The sequence below is a fragment of the Mya arenaria genome, chromosome 6 (genome assembly GCF_026914265.1).
Source record: "Mya arenaria isolate MELC-2E11 chromosome 6, ASM2691426v1".
Classification (NCBI taxonomy): Eukaryota; Metazoa; Mollusca; class Bivalvia; order Myida; family Myidae; genus Mya; species Mya arenaria.
In genome coordinates this window covers 59,986,306-60,005,558 of record NC_069127.1, presented here as the reverse complement: position 1 = coordinate 60,005,558, position 19,253 = coordinate 59,986,306, and the positions used below count along the sequence as shown (strand labels likewise).

The following is a 19,253-nucleotide window of genomic DNA, read 5'->3' as shown; positions in this document are numbered from 1 at the left end:
TTGAAAATCCTACAATGAATGGTCAAGATACAGCCTGATCTGCGTTAAGTCCTGACGGACGCATACACACGAACTTCCCATTGAGACAACTATGTCCCTCTCACCGCACATGGGCTCACACATGTGTCGCAATGCATGAAAATAACTGAATAGTCATGACCCTTGACAAACAGCGAAAAATGGAAGAGCTTTGCCATCGGCTTTCTGTGCTTTGGCATACAATATATTACAGATATCACAATTATTAAATAGCAATAAAATTATAGCAACACATTTCTGCAGCAGTTTAATGATAAACAACAAGCCATATTTTATTTGTTATTAAATTTATTTGCATGAATTATTTATGTTTATTCAATCAAATGATCATCACAATTTGAACACAAAACCATTTTTTCTAAAACAAGTATATCCTATCAGCTCGCTTACATGTATAAAGAGGGGAAATATTAGGAGAAGGATAACATACCAAATTACCTTTTCCATTTTTAAAACGTAAAATGAAAATGTACCTAAGGTATTACCCAAATACCCAATAATTTAATCCTTTCATGGTAAAATACCTAATAACTTTATATATTCATGGTAAAAAACGTAATAACTTTATGTATTCATGGTAAAATACCTAATAACTTTATATATTCATGGTAAAAAACGTAATAACTTTATGTATTCATGGTAACAAACCTAATAACTTTATGTATGCATGGTAAAATACCTAATAACTTTTTGCATTTATAGTAAAATGCCCAATAATCTAAGGTGCCTAAAATAGGCATATTATTTTTATATATACATATATATATATATATATATATATATATATATATCTTCTTTTCTGCATTTATGTTAAAATACCCATTACTTTATGCACTTATCGTCAAATACCCAATAATCTTGGATGCCTAAAATCAGCATATTATTATTAATCTTGAAGGTCTTCAGATAACACTAATGACAATTACAAATGAAACAAAATCTATTAAAGTCTCAGATAAAGCATTTTTAATACAAATGTGTGACTATTAATTATACATTAAAGTAATGTGACTCTTAATTATACATTCTGATTCATTGTGCACATTAAATGAAATATACATGTATAATTCCACATATAAACCTTGTGCACACTACCATAGAACTACATAAGTATATATATTAATTCATACATACAAGATTGTATACATGTAAATGATAAATTATATGTATGTTATTATAAAGCTAGCTAATTCCAGTAGCTAATAAACTAATATAAAATTCCAAAATCAGTTCTATAAAAAGATTATAATAATAAATAGACATCCTATAATTGGCTTTAAATTATCTTATAAGGAGCCAGTCTACTATTATCATAGTATTTTTAAACTGACATTTGGGAAGCTACTATAACTTAACCAGTATTCTAAGAAGGCATGGGGAATTTATTACTATACATACATTATAATAAATTGTGCCTATCTATAAAGACTCGCTTCAAAGTACTTATTCAAATTTTAAAACATGCATTTATACCATAGCACCTCAATAAATAAATGGCTATCCATTGTAGTCCTGTATGCATCTATTTACAACACATGGGTAATTAGGAAATAAAGATGTTTACGCACTAGTAAAAATTCAATAAAATAAAATATAAAACATAATAATGTTGAACATTTTTCAATTGCATACAATTTTTGCCTTACATCCTTTATGTTAATGTTTTTTTCACAACTCATTTTGGCTGTGCTGATAAGCACAGAACATCAAACTAAAATCTCTTACATATGCTATTAAATAAATGTTATTGCAATGCATAAAAGAATAGAACAATCTACTCTTGTTAAATGGTCTCATATCAATATCATATGTATACATGTAATACAAAAGTAAAAATGGCTTTGTCAAAGAAAAAAGGGTATAATTTTAGAATTTTGACATTTGAGTGTCCAAAGAAATCATCACAAATTTTCAACTTGTAAAAAACTTTCAAGCAATCGTTTCTTAGATATGTTTTGAACTTCTATATTCTCCACTCAAACCATTAACATGTAAAAAAAATATGGAAGTGTGGAAAATAAACTTTTTTTTTTACAATTTTCCACCTAAAAACAAATTTCCAAGCATTGGGGTTCCTATTTGCTCAGACATAGGTTATACTAATCTCTTTATGATCGATTGTGAAGACAGTTTCATGCTGACATAAATCACTATGGAGACTATTTCCAGTACTGTTTCTCTTTGAGAGGACAGGTGACGGGAATCCAACCTACAACCTCTTGGGTGAGAGGCAGTCACCAAAACAAGTAGACCTCTCCCATTCTCATTCGGACAAACAAGGATAATGTTTCCCAATATATAAAACTGAGTTGTCATATTCCCACTATGTACAACCTTTTTTTCTACCATTCTTTCATAATTTTCCTATAAGGCACAAAGTCCCTTTCTCATTCACTATCAACATAAATCAGTCAATTTCTTTTTTAAAGCTGCACTCTCATGGATTGAGGTTTTTCTTATATATACTGTCAGCTGATTTTCACAGCAATGTCTTCAATTTAGTCATATAAGATAACTCAGAATAGAATAGAACTCAACTGCTTGCCAAACTGCTGATTTTTTTTTTCTTAAACGTTATTATCGCTTTAGTCATAAAACATCAATTTTGGAACGTAAATATGAATGACTGCAATCTGACCTTTTGTCAGCAATCTTAAATAACTGGTTTCCAGAATTCAATGCAAAAATTTACTCATTACAAGACAAAAAATAAAAATTGTTTTGAATAGTTAAATTGTAATAGTACAATAGTAAAATATATTGACTATTTACCATCATGAGAAACTGATATCTGTACTACCACTTCTTAGGAGTTTGTGTCTATAAATGAACACATCAATTTTTTATGTTAGTAGAAAGACTGACTATATGTTCAACAAAATCCTAGACTCAAGCTTCAATACATCCTTTGAAAGAGCTGTCGTCACAAGCTATGATGTCACTAATCAAACACAAGCATACAAGTAAATGATATTGATAACATCATAATGGTTTTTGTGGTGTTTTCTTTCACTAAATGAGTACATCACAGCTGTGTTTTCACAAAGTGATGACATCACTGCAGGGTTTTCTCAAAATGATGACATCACAGTCATGTTCATGCAAAGAGATGACATCACAGCAATGTTCTCTCAAAATGATGGCATCGAAGTCATGTTAACACAAAGTGATGACATCACAGCAGGGTTTTCTCAAAAGGATAACAGGAAGTGATGACATCATTGCAGTGTTATGAAAAAGTGATGACATCACAATTATGTTCTCAGAAATTGATGACCTTACAACAGGATTTTCAAAAAAAAATGATGAATAAGGTTATTTTCTAATGGTTCTCAAAAGCAACATCACAGATTCATTCCCTAGAAGCAATGACATCATAGCAGGATTTTCAAAATGACTACATCACAAATGTGCTCCGAATGTGATGACATCACTGATGATGTCAGTGTTTTGTGTCTTCATCTTCTTCATTGTCATCAGTCATCACTGTCACTAAAGATCCTACTGCTTTCCCCACTTGGCCAGCTCTGTTAAACAGTTCCCCAACATTGTTACTTCCTGAAATACAAAGATATCAGTTTTATTTTACTAACAAGATCACCTGCATTTGATAACTAATAATTAAACAAGAGGGCCATGATGGCCCTGTATCGCTCACCTGTAGCTTTGCTAAATAAAGTGAACATTCTGACCTATTATCATAAAGATTGTGACCTCTATTGTGTTCACAAGGTTTTTGTACTAATTGACCTAGTGACCTAGTTATTGACTGCGGATGACCCAATATCGAACTTGACCTAGATTTTATAGAGATGATCATTCTGACCAAGTTGCATTGAGATTAGGCTAAAATTGTGACCTCTATTGTGTTCACAAGGTTTTTGTACTAATTGACCTAGTGACCTAGTTATTGACCGTGAATGACCCAATATCAAACTTGACCTACATTTTACAGCGATGATCATTCTGACCAATTTGCATTGAGATTAGGCTAAAATTGTGACCTCTATTGTGTTCACAAGGTTTTTCTACTAATTGACCTAGTGACCTAGTTATTGACCGTGGATGACCCAATATCGAACTTGACCTACATTTTATAGAGATGATCATTCTGACCAAGTTGCATTGAGATTAGGCTAAAATTGTGACCTCTAATGTGTTCACAAGGTATTTCTACTAATTGACCTACTGACCTAGTTTTTGACCCCAGATGACCCAATATCGAACTTGACCTAGATTTCATAGAGATGATCAGTCTGACCAAGTTTCATAAAGATTAGGTCAAAATTGTGACCTCTGTTGTGTTCACAAGGTTTTTCTAATAATTGACCTAGTGACCTAGTTATTGACTGCGGATGACCCAATATCGAACTTGACCTAGATTTTATAGAGATGATTATTCTGACCAACTTGCATTGAGATTAGGCTAAAATTGTGACCTCTATTGTGTTCACAAGGTTTTTGTACTAATTGACCTAGTGACCTAGTTGTTGACCGCGGATGACCCAATATCGAACTTGACCTACATTTTATAGAGATGATCATTCTGACCAAGTTGCATTGAGATTAGGCTAAAATTGTGACCTCTATTGTGTTCACAAGGTTTTTCTACTAATTGACCTAGTGACCTAATTATTGACCGCGGATGACCCAATATCGAACTTGACCTAGATTTTATAGAGATGACCATTCTGACCAAGTTGCATTGAGATTAGGCTAAAATTGTGACCTCTATTGTGTTCACAAGGTTTTTCTACTAATTGACCTAGTGACCTAGTTTTTGACCCCAGATGACCCAATATCGAACTTGACCTAGATTTTAAAGAGATGATCAGTCTGACCAAGTTTCATAAAGATTAGGTCAAAATTGTGACTTCTATTGTGTTCACAAGCAATTGTGAACGGACGGACGGACGGACGACGGACGAAGAGTGATCACAAAAGCTCACCTTGTCACTACGTGACAGGTGAGCTAAAAAAGATCATAGAAACAGGATCAATAAGCTGTTACACTACAGTTTTCAATAGTGAGAGAATAGGAGAACATGGCCACTGTAGGACTCAAACCCACAACCTCTTGGGTCAGAAGTAGACACGTTATCAATATACTTTATCACTTGCGCAAACTTTGTTAAGATTTTAAAGGTCTCAAGGTATAATTGTATAACAATACCTCTGGCTCTGTCGGGATTGTAAGGTGGTAGGTTATTGTCTGATCCCAAAACTGGCCCACTAGTGTCTTCGATACCTGTAACAACAACTTATTGAAATATTTCCATTCCAGTTAAGTTTTCCTTCAGGTAAGTTTATGCTTTTAATTGCAACTAAAGTTCAATGAATTTGGTTGACATGTCCTAAAATGTGTATTTCTCTCGAGTCCTCTGTGAGTACAAGTTAATAATACCAGGGATATGGTCAATAAATATTTTACAAATTAACAGTGAAACATTACCTCCAGAATGCCCGTTGATTTGTGGGGTCGACTCCAATTGAGGATTAAAAATTCTTGTCCCAGGAATTGGTTCTCGGTTTTCCTGTGGGAGGGATGAGTGAGATGAACTGGGCGTTGTTGGCAGTGACCCGTGGGTTGATGAGGACAGGGAAACACTCTTCTCTCCTGACTGGAAGATAAAAGAGTGATAAAATAGTGTGAACCCAATTCTGAGTTAAAAATTCTGCTATAATTTGTAGATGTGAAGAGAATATTAGAAGCAATTATCACGCGGAACAGTACATTGAAGGCAGTGTAAATCCCCAGACATTGGGCAGGGCAGGGTAGAACTACTATATTTCACCATTTTATCATGCATATCTAGAAACTTGCAAAGAAAACTTAAAACATAATTGAGATAAACAACAATCTAAACTCATTTTAAAACATAACATCAAATATTCTTACCACATCCAGAAGATGTCGCAATCTCTGTAGTTGCCCCTCCAGCTGTCGATTATGGTCTTCCAAAATTCTCATCCGTGCTTCAAGACGTCCCTTGTGCTGTCGAAGCAGTTTGGCTTCAGCGAGCATTTCCGCGTCATGACTTGGAAACTCGCCATCGATTCCTGGAAGGTCCTCGATTTGGCTTTTATTGTTATTGTGTTCTTGTTGCGTTCGTAATCGATCATACTCGGCTTGTAAAGTCCTGGAAAGACAAAAAACAGCTTGATAAATTACGTTTTATTTTTGTTTGGAATATCAGGGGTTTTGTTCTTAAAAAGGGGACGGGGCCTGGGGCCTTTGAGAAGGGGAAAATTTTGCGGCGTTTTAGTAAAAAAATGTGCATGTTTTACTTTTTATTTTATTTTACTATCATACATCTTATTATCTTTGATTGTTACATTACAAGTCCATCTCTCTCTTTTTTTCCTGTTCTTAAACTCCTCCACTAGATTACCCTCAGCACTACTTTTAATTTTTGTATTCAGTGGAGAGATCACATGTACCTCGCTTTCACAATCAAAACTTCCAGACAGTTGGACATTTTTGCTCTGTGGTTCCGAAATTTCAGGGCCACTAGGCTCAACAGAATGTTCAGGATCTTGCTGGGACTGGGTTTCGACATCATCCGAAACAGAATGTTCGGACTCGGTCACATTTTGTGTGCTAGTGGATTGACAAGATGTACCTGCTGACTTACAGTCAGTGAAGCAAAAATCAATTTTCCGAATATTTTTTGCGTCATTTTTTTGTTGAAATACTTCCAGTTATGTGACATTTCTCGAGCACGTGAAATTGAAAAAGAATGGAATACGGTATTTCGTAAACCATCAAGGGAGACCATTGTGTATAATTATAAGTTTAATCGATTAAGTTCAGCGTAACTTACCTCCCCTGGCAGACAAAAAACGATTGCTGATTTTTCGCAATTCGGCAATAAAATATTGAATTTTATTTTTAGGGGAAAAACTAGGCTTATTTTCCAAGGGGAAGGGGCCTTCTATATAAGGTAAAAACAACCTGATTATATTCTCTGCTTAAAATGTTCATATAGCAAAATAAATGCTCCGCTGATTTGAGAAAATCCCAGGCAACAATGTATGCTACAAATGTTACATACCTATTTTCTTCTTCCAAGTCATGAATCATGGCCTCAAGTTCTGATTTCTGGTGAACGTCCACCGCCATCATTATCTGCATTGGGCTCTTCAACTGTAAATGTGGGATAAGGAATCATGTTGAAAAACATAAACTATAACTTAAGATACCACTATGTATTGCAGACAACGCGAAAACTTTTTCTTCTTCACAGGACATTGCGACAGGTAAACACTGAAAGTTTACCTGTCGCACCAAATTTTGACCTGTCGCAATGTTACAAACAGTATTCAGTTACATCATCCTAAACCTTGATTTTAAGCCTCTTTTTTAAATAAGTTTTGTAATTCCCCATTACAACAGGTTTAGATCTTTTTGGTTAGATTTGTCCTACAGTACTAGAATAAATTACAAAAAAGCCAAACATCATGTAAAAAAAAATCAATATTCGGATCTTATAAATGTCATAATTTTTTTCTTCCCTTGCCTCCCAAAAAAAACTCATATCTGGTTCGTCTACCCGTGGAACAGCTAGATATTACTCTTTTAATTCATCTTTAAATTAAAGATACAGTACGGTTATAAAATGTAACGAATTATACTACAAGTCAAACCCAGGCACAACATTTATGCAAAAACGAAAGTAGAGTTCTTGTTATTGGCAATGTTAAACAAAGCGGAAAGAAAGTCAGCTCGGTATATTAATCATCATATTTAAATTAACACGACTGCCGGGAACCACTTCGCCGAAAATAAATACATACGGAATTTTGTAATTTCCAAACATTTCCGTAAAATAAAAGTATTAGATTACGAGCTGAATTCGGAACCTTACGCGTTTAATAGGCTTTTACGGAAACATGTCGAAACAGGGTTTACAAATAGTGATACACGGATTAACACGCTGAATAATCATGATAAAATAGTTAAAAATAACTGAACATTTATTTAGAAACTGAAAGTAAATTTTCCGAAAATTAAACGGTGCTGACTTTAATTTTTCACCGGACATTGTGACCGACCAAAACAAAAGTTTCGTCGGTCAAAATGGAAATATACCGGACATTCGCAATGTCTGGAACAAGACAACAAGATGGCGGAGGCGCCAGAATTTGTAAAGTCGTGGTCGAAGACCAACCTACAAAATTGGCTAGAAACCAATAGTTGCGCCGCATGTGTGGATACGTTTCGTGGTAAGTATACCAAATTGCAGTGTTCGACACTAACGGGGTCCCGGGATCCCGAGGACACCAGTTTTTCAGGAGGGACACCTGAACTTCGAAGTCCGGTATTCCGTCGAGACACTTTAAATTTCTGACTGATAAACGCTAAATATCAATAAATAAGTAGCATTTAATTAATTTATTACCTAAATTCGGGCTCCCTAAATTTCTTGACAGCACATGTCAAAACAATATTATTAATTATCACTATCGGACTCATCAAAGCGAAAGTATAGCTGACTATTTGACTATAGTTACGTCATGAATCTATAAATAAACAGGTCATTTCACAGGCGCATGCAGGTTAACGCTTCCGTTTTGTTGTTTACATTTTAAACAAGGTCAGAGCTGACAGAGATTTATTATCGGTAAAATACTTATGTGGAATTGTTTTGCTTATGTGTCAGAACCGCCCAAAAAGATGCCAACTCTGACGATACCTTTTATATAATATGATGCGACCTTTGAGTATTTACAGTAACATTTACGACACAAAAGAACTGCATCCTACATTCAGCATTCTTTGTTAATTGGCATTCAACTTATCAGTATTCTTTGTTAATTTTAAAGACATATATTTTATGCCTTGATAAAAAATAATAGAAATAAAATTTGCAGGGTTTTATTCATTAATTCAATAAATTTATAAAATTTTATTACTTTTTGGCGCGAAAATTAACATGTATACACAATTTTTGGTCGTCTGCTCTTTCAGTATGCACTACGACTGTTGGGCAGTCTGATTGATTTATCAACAGCTCGACTAAATATTGATTGGAGTTTTCACAAGCCAGATGTAATATTCCTACAGTTTCTTAATGAAAAGCACCGACATTTGACAAGACCCTGAACCATGACGTATTTTATGCGTATTTTCCAAAAATCTAAAAATAGTAACAACATCAAGTTTTTGTTTACATTGTATCCATCTCTGTTTTTGACTGAAAACAAAAGGGACTTAGACATTCTCCCGCTTTTGAACCCAATCTACCAACTTAGAGACCAAAATATACCTCACTGCCATTCAGTGCTACTAACCCGTCATTACATGCTGCTGAAAACATGTATAATGATTATGGTGGTTTATACTTGCATTACAAATTGAAAAGTAAAAGGATGTTGAATTTAATATTAAAACAGGCTCAACAATGAAAAAATGTAAAAAGTGGAAGGGACTCCTAATTTCAGGAAGGGACACCTGATTTCAAATGTTTGTGTCCCTTCGGGATCCCTTGTAAAAATGGTTAGTGTCGACCCCTGAAATTGACAACAGTTGTCTAGAATTTTATTAGAAATCATAATTTGTACGTATTGCGTAAATGTTATAAATCCGAATGTTTCGTCCCCTTAACATTTCGACCACAAGTTATTTTAAGGTTGTATATAATTACATGGGTGAAAGTTTCAGCCTCATGTGGCTTAATATGCACTTATAGCAACATATGAAGAAACAAGAGAACCGTGGTGTGTAGGTTATAGTCCATATAATGGAAAATAACCAAATTTATTAATGGAAAATAACAAAATTTATTACAAGCGAAGCCCAGTAATAAGTTTTGTTATTTTCCATTACATGAGCTGTAACCGACTTATAGTTCACCCTAGTTTCTAAGCCAATCATCGAACAAGGCCGTATACAGCGTGCCCATTGGCTGCTCGAAGTTCATTTGGCGCGCGCCATGTCTGTTGACCTAGTTATAATAATTAACATATTGGATGCAGATGTGATCTTATATGAAACCTATTCGAGCAAAGATTTGAAAATCTCTGGGTGATGATTGGCTTAGAAACTAGGGTGAGCTATAAGGTCCTATATAGCTCACCTGATCAAAGAGTTACAAAAGAGTAATTGCAAATAATCTTTGCATAAAGACGTATAAAAAAATAAACTTCTCAAGGGGGTCCGAATTTGCTCAAAAAATATTCTAAAGGGGGTTCTTTTCTCATCAAATAAACTTCTGAAGGGGGATGGTCCATTTTGAAAGTGCCTTCCTGGGGTGGGACATATGTTTTACTGGAATAGCCCTTACTGCATGATAACAAGATTGTAACTGTGTATTTAATAGCTGAAAATGCAGAAATATTAAATGACTGTTGGTTGTCACCAATTTACAATTAACATTAACAGCTTATTTACCAAGAAACAAGGGCTCATCTTCTTTTTACATTAGAAATGTTCCATAAAATACCCTTTATTGGCTTAGTTTGAAGCTTCAATGTGACAAAAATATTGCCTTAGATTTATAAGATTTTACTGTAGCAACTATAATGCGATTCTACTTACAGCATGTTGTGAGGTGTCACCGTTGAGGCTCTGGCAGTACTGGGCAATAAGGTGATGCTCATCATCTCTAAAAGTACATGTCAAATGTTATAACATACAGCTACAATGCTTATAAGTATGATTAAATCACAAAATGTGATGATCAAATATACCAACCTGTATCATTGTTAAATAGTTATGACAAATAAAAAAAGTGAGGAACATGTTAAAACCTTGTGGAAGATTTTCTAAAATTGTTTTCAACAATTAACAAATGCAGCTAATTGTATAAAACTTGAATAAGTTGTCCACAGGTTATCTAGTTTGCAAATTTGATCAATATGATTGGTTAGTTACGATTATTGGATAACTTAAAATGACCAATCAAAATTTATTTTGGCTAACTTTGACCAAACCCAAAAAACATCCAGTTTTATACAATCGGGTGCTGGCTGCTTAAAAATGGCTTTATATTGTTCTCAAACAAAGCATAAACAAATTAAGATTGATTCTCCTTTCTCTCATTAACAAACAAAGGGTCACCTACACGTCAGGCGTCTGTGTAGCCTGTTGTTGTTCCACCTCGGCTAGACGGTTTGCATATAGTTCCAGACGAGAGTGCATGTCTTGTGATATACTATGCTGTGGGGATGGGGCGGGGCTGAAAATACAGGAGAATGGCAAGTTTTATAAAAATGCAATAAGACAGCTATAAACATGATGATTCACTAATACCATTTTGGGCATATTTTTGACGCTTGCTCTACATTCATGAGCATTGCATTATAAGTGAACATGTGTACAAAGTTTCATGCTAGTAAAACATAAATTGTTTTTTAGCGATGTGCAGTTTTCAAGTCTTTCCACAAATTAGTCTTCTCCCATATCAATAACTCGACTATATTCTTTGAAATGCAGACAAGCTATAAATAGCTCCACTTGTCATACACTTTGTGCGATTTATAATGACGTCAATGCAATGCATTATCCAATAAAATCCTCTTTACCAAATAAAATCCTTAAACCAAACTATATTTGTATATTTATGTGGTTACCCAAGTTTTTTAACCAATCACAGAGCTCATAAATACTTAATTGACGTTTCATATAATATAACTGACGACAATATCTGTAGGAACTTAAAGCTGCACTCTCACATTGATAGTTTTTACATTATTTTAAGTTTTTGTCTCAGAATCAGATGATTTTGGTATCCATGCCTTCAATACAGGCCTACAAGATATCACACAATACAGATCTCAATTGCTTGGAAAACTACTAAAAAAAACTTCCTAAAACCATACAATCTTTTAAGTATTTATGGAGGGAGTGCATATCCGCCTTTAACACCAAATCCTGGATCACCCTCATCGATGCAACATTGACTTTTTTCCAATGAATCAATAAAAGAATATTGCACTGAAACGAACTCATCTACAATTTCCACTTAGTTCTTATTTCAACCATCAATCATCAATTATTTACCGATCAGTTTCTAGAAAATCAAATTCTCTTGTTTTAACTACTTTCATCACACAAAATCTATAGGATAGTGATTAATTATTTATCCTGCATCAAACGGTTCCCTTTCCACCATCTGCATCTGTTTTTTTTATGGCAAGCCGAAGCCATTATGCTCATACATTTTTGTTTTTCAATCAAGATGTTAAGATATTCCTTAACTTAAGTCGATTTCCTACCATGCTCAAAATCAAATTTAAACAAAAAGAAAGAGAGTAAAAAATTTAACATAAAAACATTTTACAAAAAAAATATTAAAACTAAGTTATTTTAGATAGTTATATAAAAATTATAGTTATATAATCATCTAACCATAGGATACCTTTTTCAGGTAAATGGCAAATATTAGGAAATGACTTGGGATGGTTTATCAATACCGGTCATGGACACTGAAAACAATAGTTTTAGGATGGCCTTTATAACAGTGCAATTATTACATTTTGCCAATTATTATCATACATTTGAATTCCCTCTAGCAGACACCAACACCAACATATCTTTCCAATGAGCAATGTTCATAATAACCAGATCAATAAAGCAATTACGGGTCCTAACACAAATAAAAAAGTTCCCCAGGACAGACGTCAACCAACATAACATACTGGTCCCTTAGGGGATCATAAAAATATTGGGTGATGGATTTTGTCTGTCATACTGCCATTATAAGCTTCATCCATTAGTTTCCAAGAATTTGTAGACTGTTACAGTGTAGGTTAGATATTTGTAACATTTAATGCAGTTAGGAACAACATAGGTTAAATGCGGCAGAAAACATTTAATTATCAAAACTATATGGAGCAGAAATGATGCAAGCAAACTCTTTTCCTAGCCAATCAAGAGCTGTCAATAGCATTAACCTCTAACTATGACCTTGACCTTAAAGGTGAGAATATGAATGCAATAACCATGCTCCTACCAATGCTGCTGTATATTTCTGTGCAGTTGGATAGAAAATCAAATATAAATGAGTATGCTGCATTTGAGAATCGATAGTAACGGTCTGATCCTATTTGGACACCACTAGGGGTTGGATATTTGCTACATATTGTGCAGAGCTGAACTCATCAATGACATTAAACACATAATCAAGAATAAAATGCTTTTTCGGGCTTTGTTAGAAAGAGGATTGGTATTTCTAGCACACCAGATAGGCATTTCCGGTGACATCAGCCGTGCTGGAAAATCCCATCTGACATCCCCCCATGCCAGAGGAGTCACGCGCTGTGACGTAATACTTTTTATTTCTTTTATTATATACTTTAAGTAACCATAATTATGATATTTCAATAGATGAGTTTCATAAACATTAACTTTGCAAAAATATATCTTCACAACCAAACAAAATAACCCTTCAAAGACTTAATTGATATCGAAGGAACTTATTGACGTCGACAGTGAATAAAAATTACTGCGCGTCATGACGTCGGTAAACAATATCGCACGCGCTTTTTGGTGAAATGTACAAAAATGAGCTTTTTTATGCAGTTTCTTCACAAAAAAAATAATTAAGGTAAGCTAGAAAAAATATCTATCATGTGTATCCGTTCCGGATAGAAAAATCCGACCTGAGGGCACCTGCGTAGCCGGTAACTCGGCAAGACTCGTTACCAGGCAACGCAGGTACCCTCAGGTTGGATTTTTCTATCCGGAATGGGAACACATGACAGATATTATTATTCTTATTGCAAATTCAGCCTGGAATCGGTATCCGCAAACAGGTCTTATAATCCTAGCTGCTTTGAATATCTTACTGATATAAGATAAAACAATAGTCATATATAAATGATATCAAAACCTTGACTTAAAACATAACTCATACCTATTGATGAGAAATTCTATCCCCATACTGCTGTTAGTGAAATGGTCACACAAAGAACAACCTTCACAGCAGTACATCGAATATTTGTCGCCAAATTTAAAGAAACTTCATGTAATAGATTATAAAACTCCACTCCGTATATGACATGTTCCATAACACCACTAAAGTCACTGAACGTTTGTTGCAAAATTCATAGAAACTTCATATTACAGATTACAAAATTCCACTCTGTATTATGATGACATGATTCGTAACATTACTGAATAGTAGTAACTAAATGTTTGTCACAAAATTGAAACAAAGATCACATAACAGATGACAAAATTCCTCTGTGTAACTGAGGTAACTGAATATTTCTCACAAAATTTTAACAAACTTCATGTAATAGATTACAAATTCCACAGGTATGTATCCAAAATGTTCCAAATTCCACTATTTACGTGTTACACCACTGAAGTTAATGAATGTTTGTCACATGATTTCAAACCATCTTTTTATCATTGATTCCAAAATTCACCTCCAAACACAGTTGTTACATAATAATGGTCTTCAATGCCAATGAGGTAACTAAATATATGTCACAAATTTAAAACCAACATCACGTTAAAGTCTACAATACTTCAGTTCAAAGACAACTGTATAATATTGGATTATGTAAAAGAGTTACGTATTTGTCACAAAATTTTAAACAAACATTACGTTATCGATTACAACATCCCACTCGGGAACACACCATGATCCCCACACTGCTGATGTAATCAAATATCCAATAATCCTCAAACTTGATCGCCTGGATGCATGTTGCATCTGAACATTGGAAATTTCCCATCCCACAATCCAATAAAGTATCTAACTTCAAGTGTATGAAAACTATTAAGAATCACCAATCCAGTAAAGATCAATGTTTGTATATATTATTTAAATTACTCAGCAAACTTAAGTAAAAATAAATATGAGTCACACAATTTCCATTGATGATTATTAATAATGGCGCAAATATCCAAGGTCCTTAAAATTTACAAATAATCTCATCTAAGGTCTTAAGCTATGAACATTATTCCGAAGATAACATCAAATTGTCTATAATTTCAATTACTCATGCCAAGCATGAACACTTTAAATCCCATTTTTCCAAAGTTAAAATAATGAAACTATTTTAAACATTTTCTTTTAATAGTAATTTCTTAAAGCCAGACTTAAACGTCAACCTTTCTCAACAAAACAAATAAAGTTTTGTATCATATTCTCCTTATGAAACTGCGTAACTAAAAAACGTATTGAAGGCAATCCAAAGTTTAAAGAATTCCCTTATAGCGAACACCGAGATGAGTGACTGTACATTTCTCAACACTGCTACAAGAACATGCAGCTGATCCAATAACAGTGTGTATTGATTTTGAATAGCGATTGTTGGGCATGAGATGAAGTAACTGGAATCAGACATGAGATCATGCAAGGTTTCTCGTTTTATAATCCCTCATATCAAAAAATTGCAACTCAGATTCCCTGTAATTCATTCTCAAATCAGTCTGAATGTGTCCCTAATGGTTTTGTGTATGTTTATTAAGTTACCATAGATCCTGAAAAAAACATGGGAGTTAGCCAAATCACAGGCCCCAATTTCTCGAAGCTTCATAAGTCCCTTATAACAGAATTAGGATAAAGCTCACTTTTTTTGTGTTTCAATAATTAGCGTAATATTTACTTCCTTAAGAGTTTTGATACTTTAGATAGGAATTATCTTTATGATAATTACAATTAACCATTTTACATTCAACAAAAATCAATTAAAGTATGTACATATATCAGCAAATTGAAATAAGCTACTTATAATAAGCCTGTCAAGCTCAAGAAGTTTCGAGAAATTGGGGCCAAAAATAATTTGCCCACTAATGCATCGTTCTGAAAACACTAATATTATAATTATCTTACTCTTTGATACCTAAATTTTAGAAAAAATACATTTAATGTAAAAAACAACAACAACACGACAGTTTACATTCAAGAATTTTTTTTTAGGAAACCTATAGTTTATCCACTCAGCCATAGGGCCTCATACCAATCTGATGGATATTTAAACCTTTAATAAATAGATTAGTAGCAAGTGATAATGTCAGCATATATCAACTTTTATTAAAGGGTTCCAACTGTCAGTATCTTAGTTTAAACACTTCACATGATTTGCCAAACTTTATTTAAAATCACTGATTCTATAAAACTGGAGTACCACGAATATGATACATTTTAAAAATTGCTATAAATGTATTACCTTTCTAAAGCATCGCCTTCTAGGACAGTTTGCACTGGGAGATAACCGAGCCGGGGATGTTTCCGGAAACTTCGCTTCGACTTCAGCTTGTTTTTCATGACCTTTGTGAAGTCTCGAATATCTTCACCTGAAGAGGTCTAAAGAAAACAGGATAGGATAAAAATCTATATATATTCATTCATTGGCATTTCATGAAACTATTAAGCTACACATAAAAATCAGTCTTAAACAAGGTGTTTCGCTTTTTCCAGTGTTTGATTAATCTATTATTTTTCACAAAATTGTTCACATATAAGTTTTAAACTCAAATGTCCTCTGTGTACAGTGCTCAGATAAGTTTTAAACTCAAATGTCCTCTGTGTACAGTGCTCAGGTAAGTTTTAAACTCAAATGTCCTCTGTGTACAGTGCTCAGATAAGTTTTAAACTCCAATGTCCTTTGTAAACAGTGCTCAGATAAGTTTTAAACTCCAATGGCCTCTGTGTACAGTCCTAAGATAAGTTTTAAACTCAAATGTCCTCTGTGTACAGTGCTCAGATAAGTTATAAACTCCAATGTCCCCTGTGTACAGTGCTCAGATAAGTTTTAAACTCCAATGTCCTCTGTGTACAGTGCTCAGATAAGTTTTAAACTCCAATGTCCTCTGTGTACAGAACTAAGATAAGTTTTAAACTCCAATGTCCTCTAAGTACAGTACTCAGATAAGTTTTAAACTCAAATGTCCTCTGTGTACAGTACTCATAAGTTTTAAACTCAAATGTCCTCTGTAAACAGTACTCAGTACTCACAGTTGTGCAGTACTCTTGTATGGGATGTGTGAGCTTGTGATGTTTCGCTTTTCGCCCTGAGAAGAAACAGTTCTGGCACATGTCGAAGTTGAAACATCGTAGACAACGGTACCTGTCATGGAAAGGGAAGGCAATCTTGAATTTGGTTAAGAAAAAAAGAGAGTTATTATTTATCATCTTGGCTTGTAATTCTATGTTTAGTAAACAAAGTACTATGTTCATTGCACATATGTCATGTATATATATATAATCATAAATCAAGACATGTCAAGAGCTAAATAGTGATGTTTTACATAATTATGTAGTTTAAGTTTATACTTATTTATCTAAGCTTGATTCTGACGAAAGCTGATAGCTGATAAAATCACCCTCAATTTAGTGATCATTCAACAAGAAATTTATTATATTTGTAAATGTAGGTTTATAACTGATGAAGTATCATTATTATCAGTTTTAGAAGACTTGTTAAATAATTTTTGTATTGAATGACCACGAATGTTAAGAGAAAGTTTGCCGATTTTTTTTACAAAATATTTTAATTTTTCAGGAAATGATGTCAACATGTGACACTAAATACATCAGATATTTTAGTCGGAAATTTCCAAAGCAAAATATTGTGTTTCCAAAATCATATTTTTTTTCAAAAATGTGGAGATGGTTTTGACCTGCGTCGAGTATGCATTGATAGAAGTGTAGTCATAGATAATATAAATCTAGATGTTATGTTTGATGAAATACATAATTATTATACTTCCGAAGGGATTGCATTTAACTTCATTTGTACTTATTTTCAAACATTCAGGTATTTTTCTCAACAGCCCTCATATAAACAGTCAAAACCTGTTGGCTTGGTATTCCACGGACCAACGAAAATACTTCAAGCCTTGCGAATATCAAGCCAAGTGAGAATGTTAGCCTATACAGAGTAAAACAAAATAGGTCATTTACATTCATCCAGTTCCAGCCAACAAGGCAATCAAGCCAAGTGATATCGAACCAATGGTTAGCGACTGTCTTTGAATAAAAACAATTCTAAAATGCTCTTAATGCTTAAGATTGTCATAATTCTCTCACCTGAGACCTATGATTGGTATTGTTTTACATATATTGCACTTTGCCTGATGTCGGGCGTGTTCAGCCGCTGCCAATCGATGCATGACGGGAACCCAGACGAGAGATTGGGGCTCTTGTCTCAACCAGTCTAAAAACTGGTTCACATTGATTTCCTGTCGACTGTTGGCCTGTAGCAACAGCAAAATAATTTTCAGAGCATGCCTTCATTAGCAAATGCACAACGCACAATTAAATATCTCATCAAGAGTGATATACTTTTCTCCCACAGCAGATAAGCGGATCCAATTTTTTTTTAAATATTTATCCCTTCTAAAAATTCTTTCTTGGTCCAAGGCAAAGATAAAAAAGTATGCATATGGAACTACTTTTTCTCACTATTCACAAAGGATTTCCGGTGAATGAATACTATATATTATATAACTATATATTGTTATACTGAAGTGGGGGGAAACTCATCTATCGGGGACATTCATGTAAAAACGTTTCATCCCAACCCTCGTGCGCGGGGTTTCTGCTGAAACATGGTAAACCTTAAATTCACCAAAGACCTACACTTTACCTTTTCGAAGCAACTCCGCACGCTAGGTTCAACATTGCTTCCACCAAATGCTGCCACTTCACCTAGTTGCCTTGGCAACTGCATACAGTCGTGAAGCAACAGCCCCATTTTTCGCTGGTCAGTAGATCCGTTCTTGTCAGCAATCAACCGGAACAGAACTAGAATTTCAACTAGAACTGTAAGCCATAGGCTAACGAATACCCCCCACCCCTCCATGTCTAGGTTGTTTGCCCTGGAGTTAGGCCGGACAAAGCTAATTTTGCCTACAAGGGGAGATAACTCCAGTCAGGGTCATGTGACCTGTACCAAATTCACAGAGGCGAAAGTTTACAACATGGCCATTAATTTCTGAAACTTTGATAAAGATTTGTTGAATAATAACAAAGATGAATCCCGGACAGGGCTTATTTTGCCTACTTTAACACATCAAGGGAAGATAACTCCAGTCAGGGTCATGTGACCTGTACCAAATTCACAGAGGCGAAAGTTTACAACATGGCCATTAATTTCTGAAAGTTTGATAAAGATTTGTTGAATAATAACAAAGATGAATCCCGGACAGGGCTTATTTTGCCTACTTTAACACATCAAGGGGAGATAACTCTGGTCAGGGTCATGTGACCCGTACCAATTTCACAGAGGCGCAAGTTTACATCATGGCCATT

At 34.2% G+C, this 19,253-nt stretch overlaps 1 protein-coding gene across 8 annotated transcripts in view; it reads right to left on the bottom strand.

The window, feature by feature from the left end:
- Positions 1 to 315: 315 nt before the first annotated feature.
- LOC128238446 (dystrophin-like) overlaps positions 316 to 19,253 on the bottom strand; it is a 198,707-nt gene continuing 179,769 nt past the window's right edge. For all 8 annotated transcript variants that reach the window (XM_052954371.1, XM_052954368.1, XM_052954370.1 and 5 more), the window contains 11 exons: positions 18,589 to 18,746; positions 18,030 to 18,196; positions 16,956 to 17,067; positions 16,168 to 16,304; positions 11,106 to 11,219; positions 10,580 to 10,646; positions 7,095 to 7,186; positions 5,939 to 6,179; positions 5,492 to 5,660; positions 5,213 to 5,287; positions 316 to 3,597 (listed from right to left, as the gene is read on the bottom strand). In XM_052954371.1, coding sequence (XP_052810331.1) covers positions 3,482 to 3,597; positions 5,213 to 5,287; positions 5,492 to 5,660; positions 5,939 to 6,179; positions 7,095 to 7,186; positions 10,580 to 10,646; positions 11,106 to 11,219; positions 16,168 to 16,304; positions 16,956 to 17,067; positions 18,030 to 18,196; positions 18,589 to 18,746 — 1,448 coding nt within the window. In that variant the 3' untranslated portion in view covers positions 316 to 3,481. The remainder of the gene's footprint in view (positions 3,598 to 5,212; positions 5,288 to 5,491; positions 5,661 to 5,938; positions 6,180 to 7,094; positions 7,187 to 10,579; positions 10,647 to 11,105; positions 11,220 to 16,167; positions 16,305 to 16,955; positions 17,068 to 18,029; positions 18,197 to 18,588; positions 18,747 to 19,253) is intronic.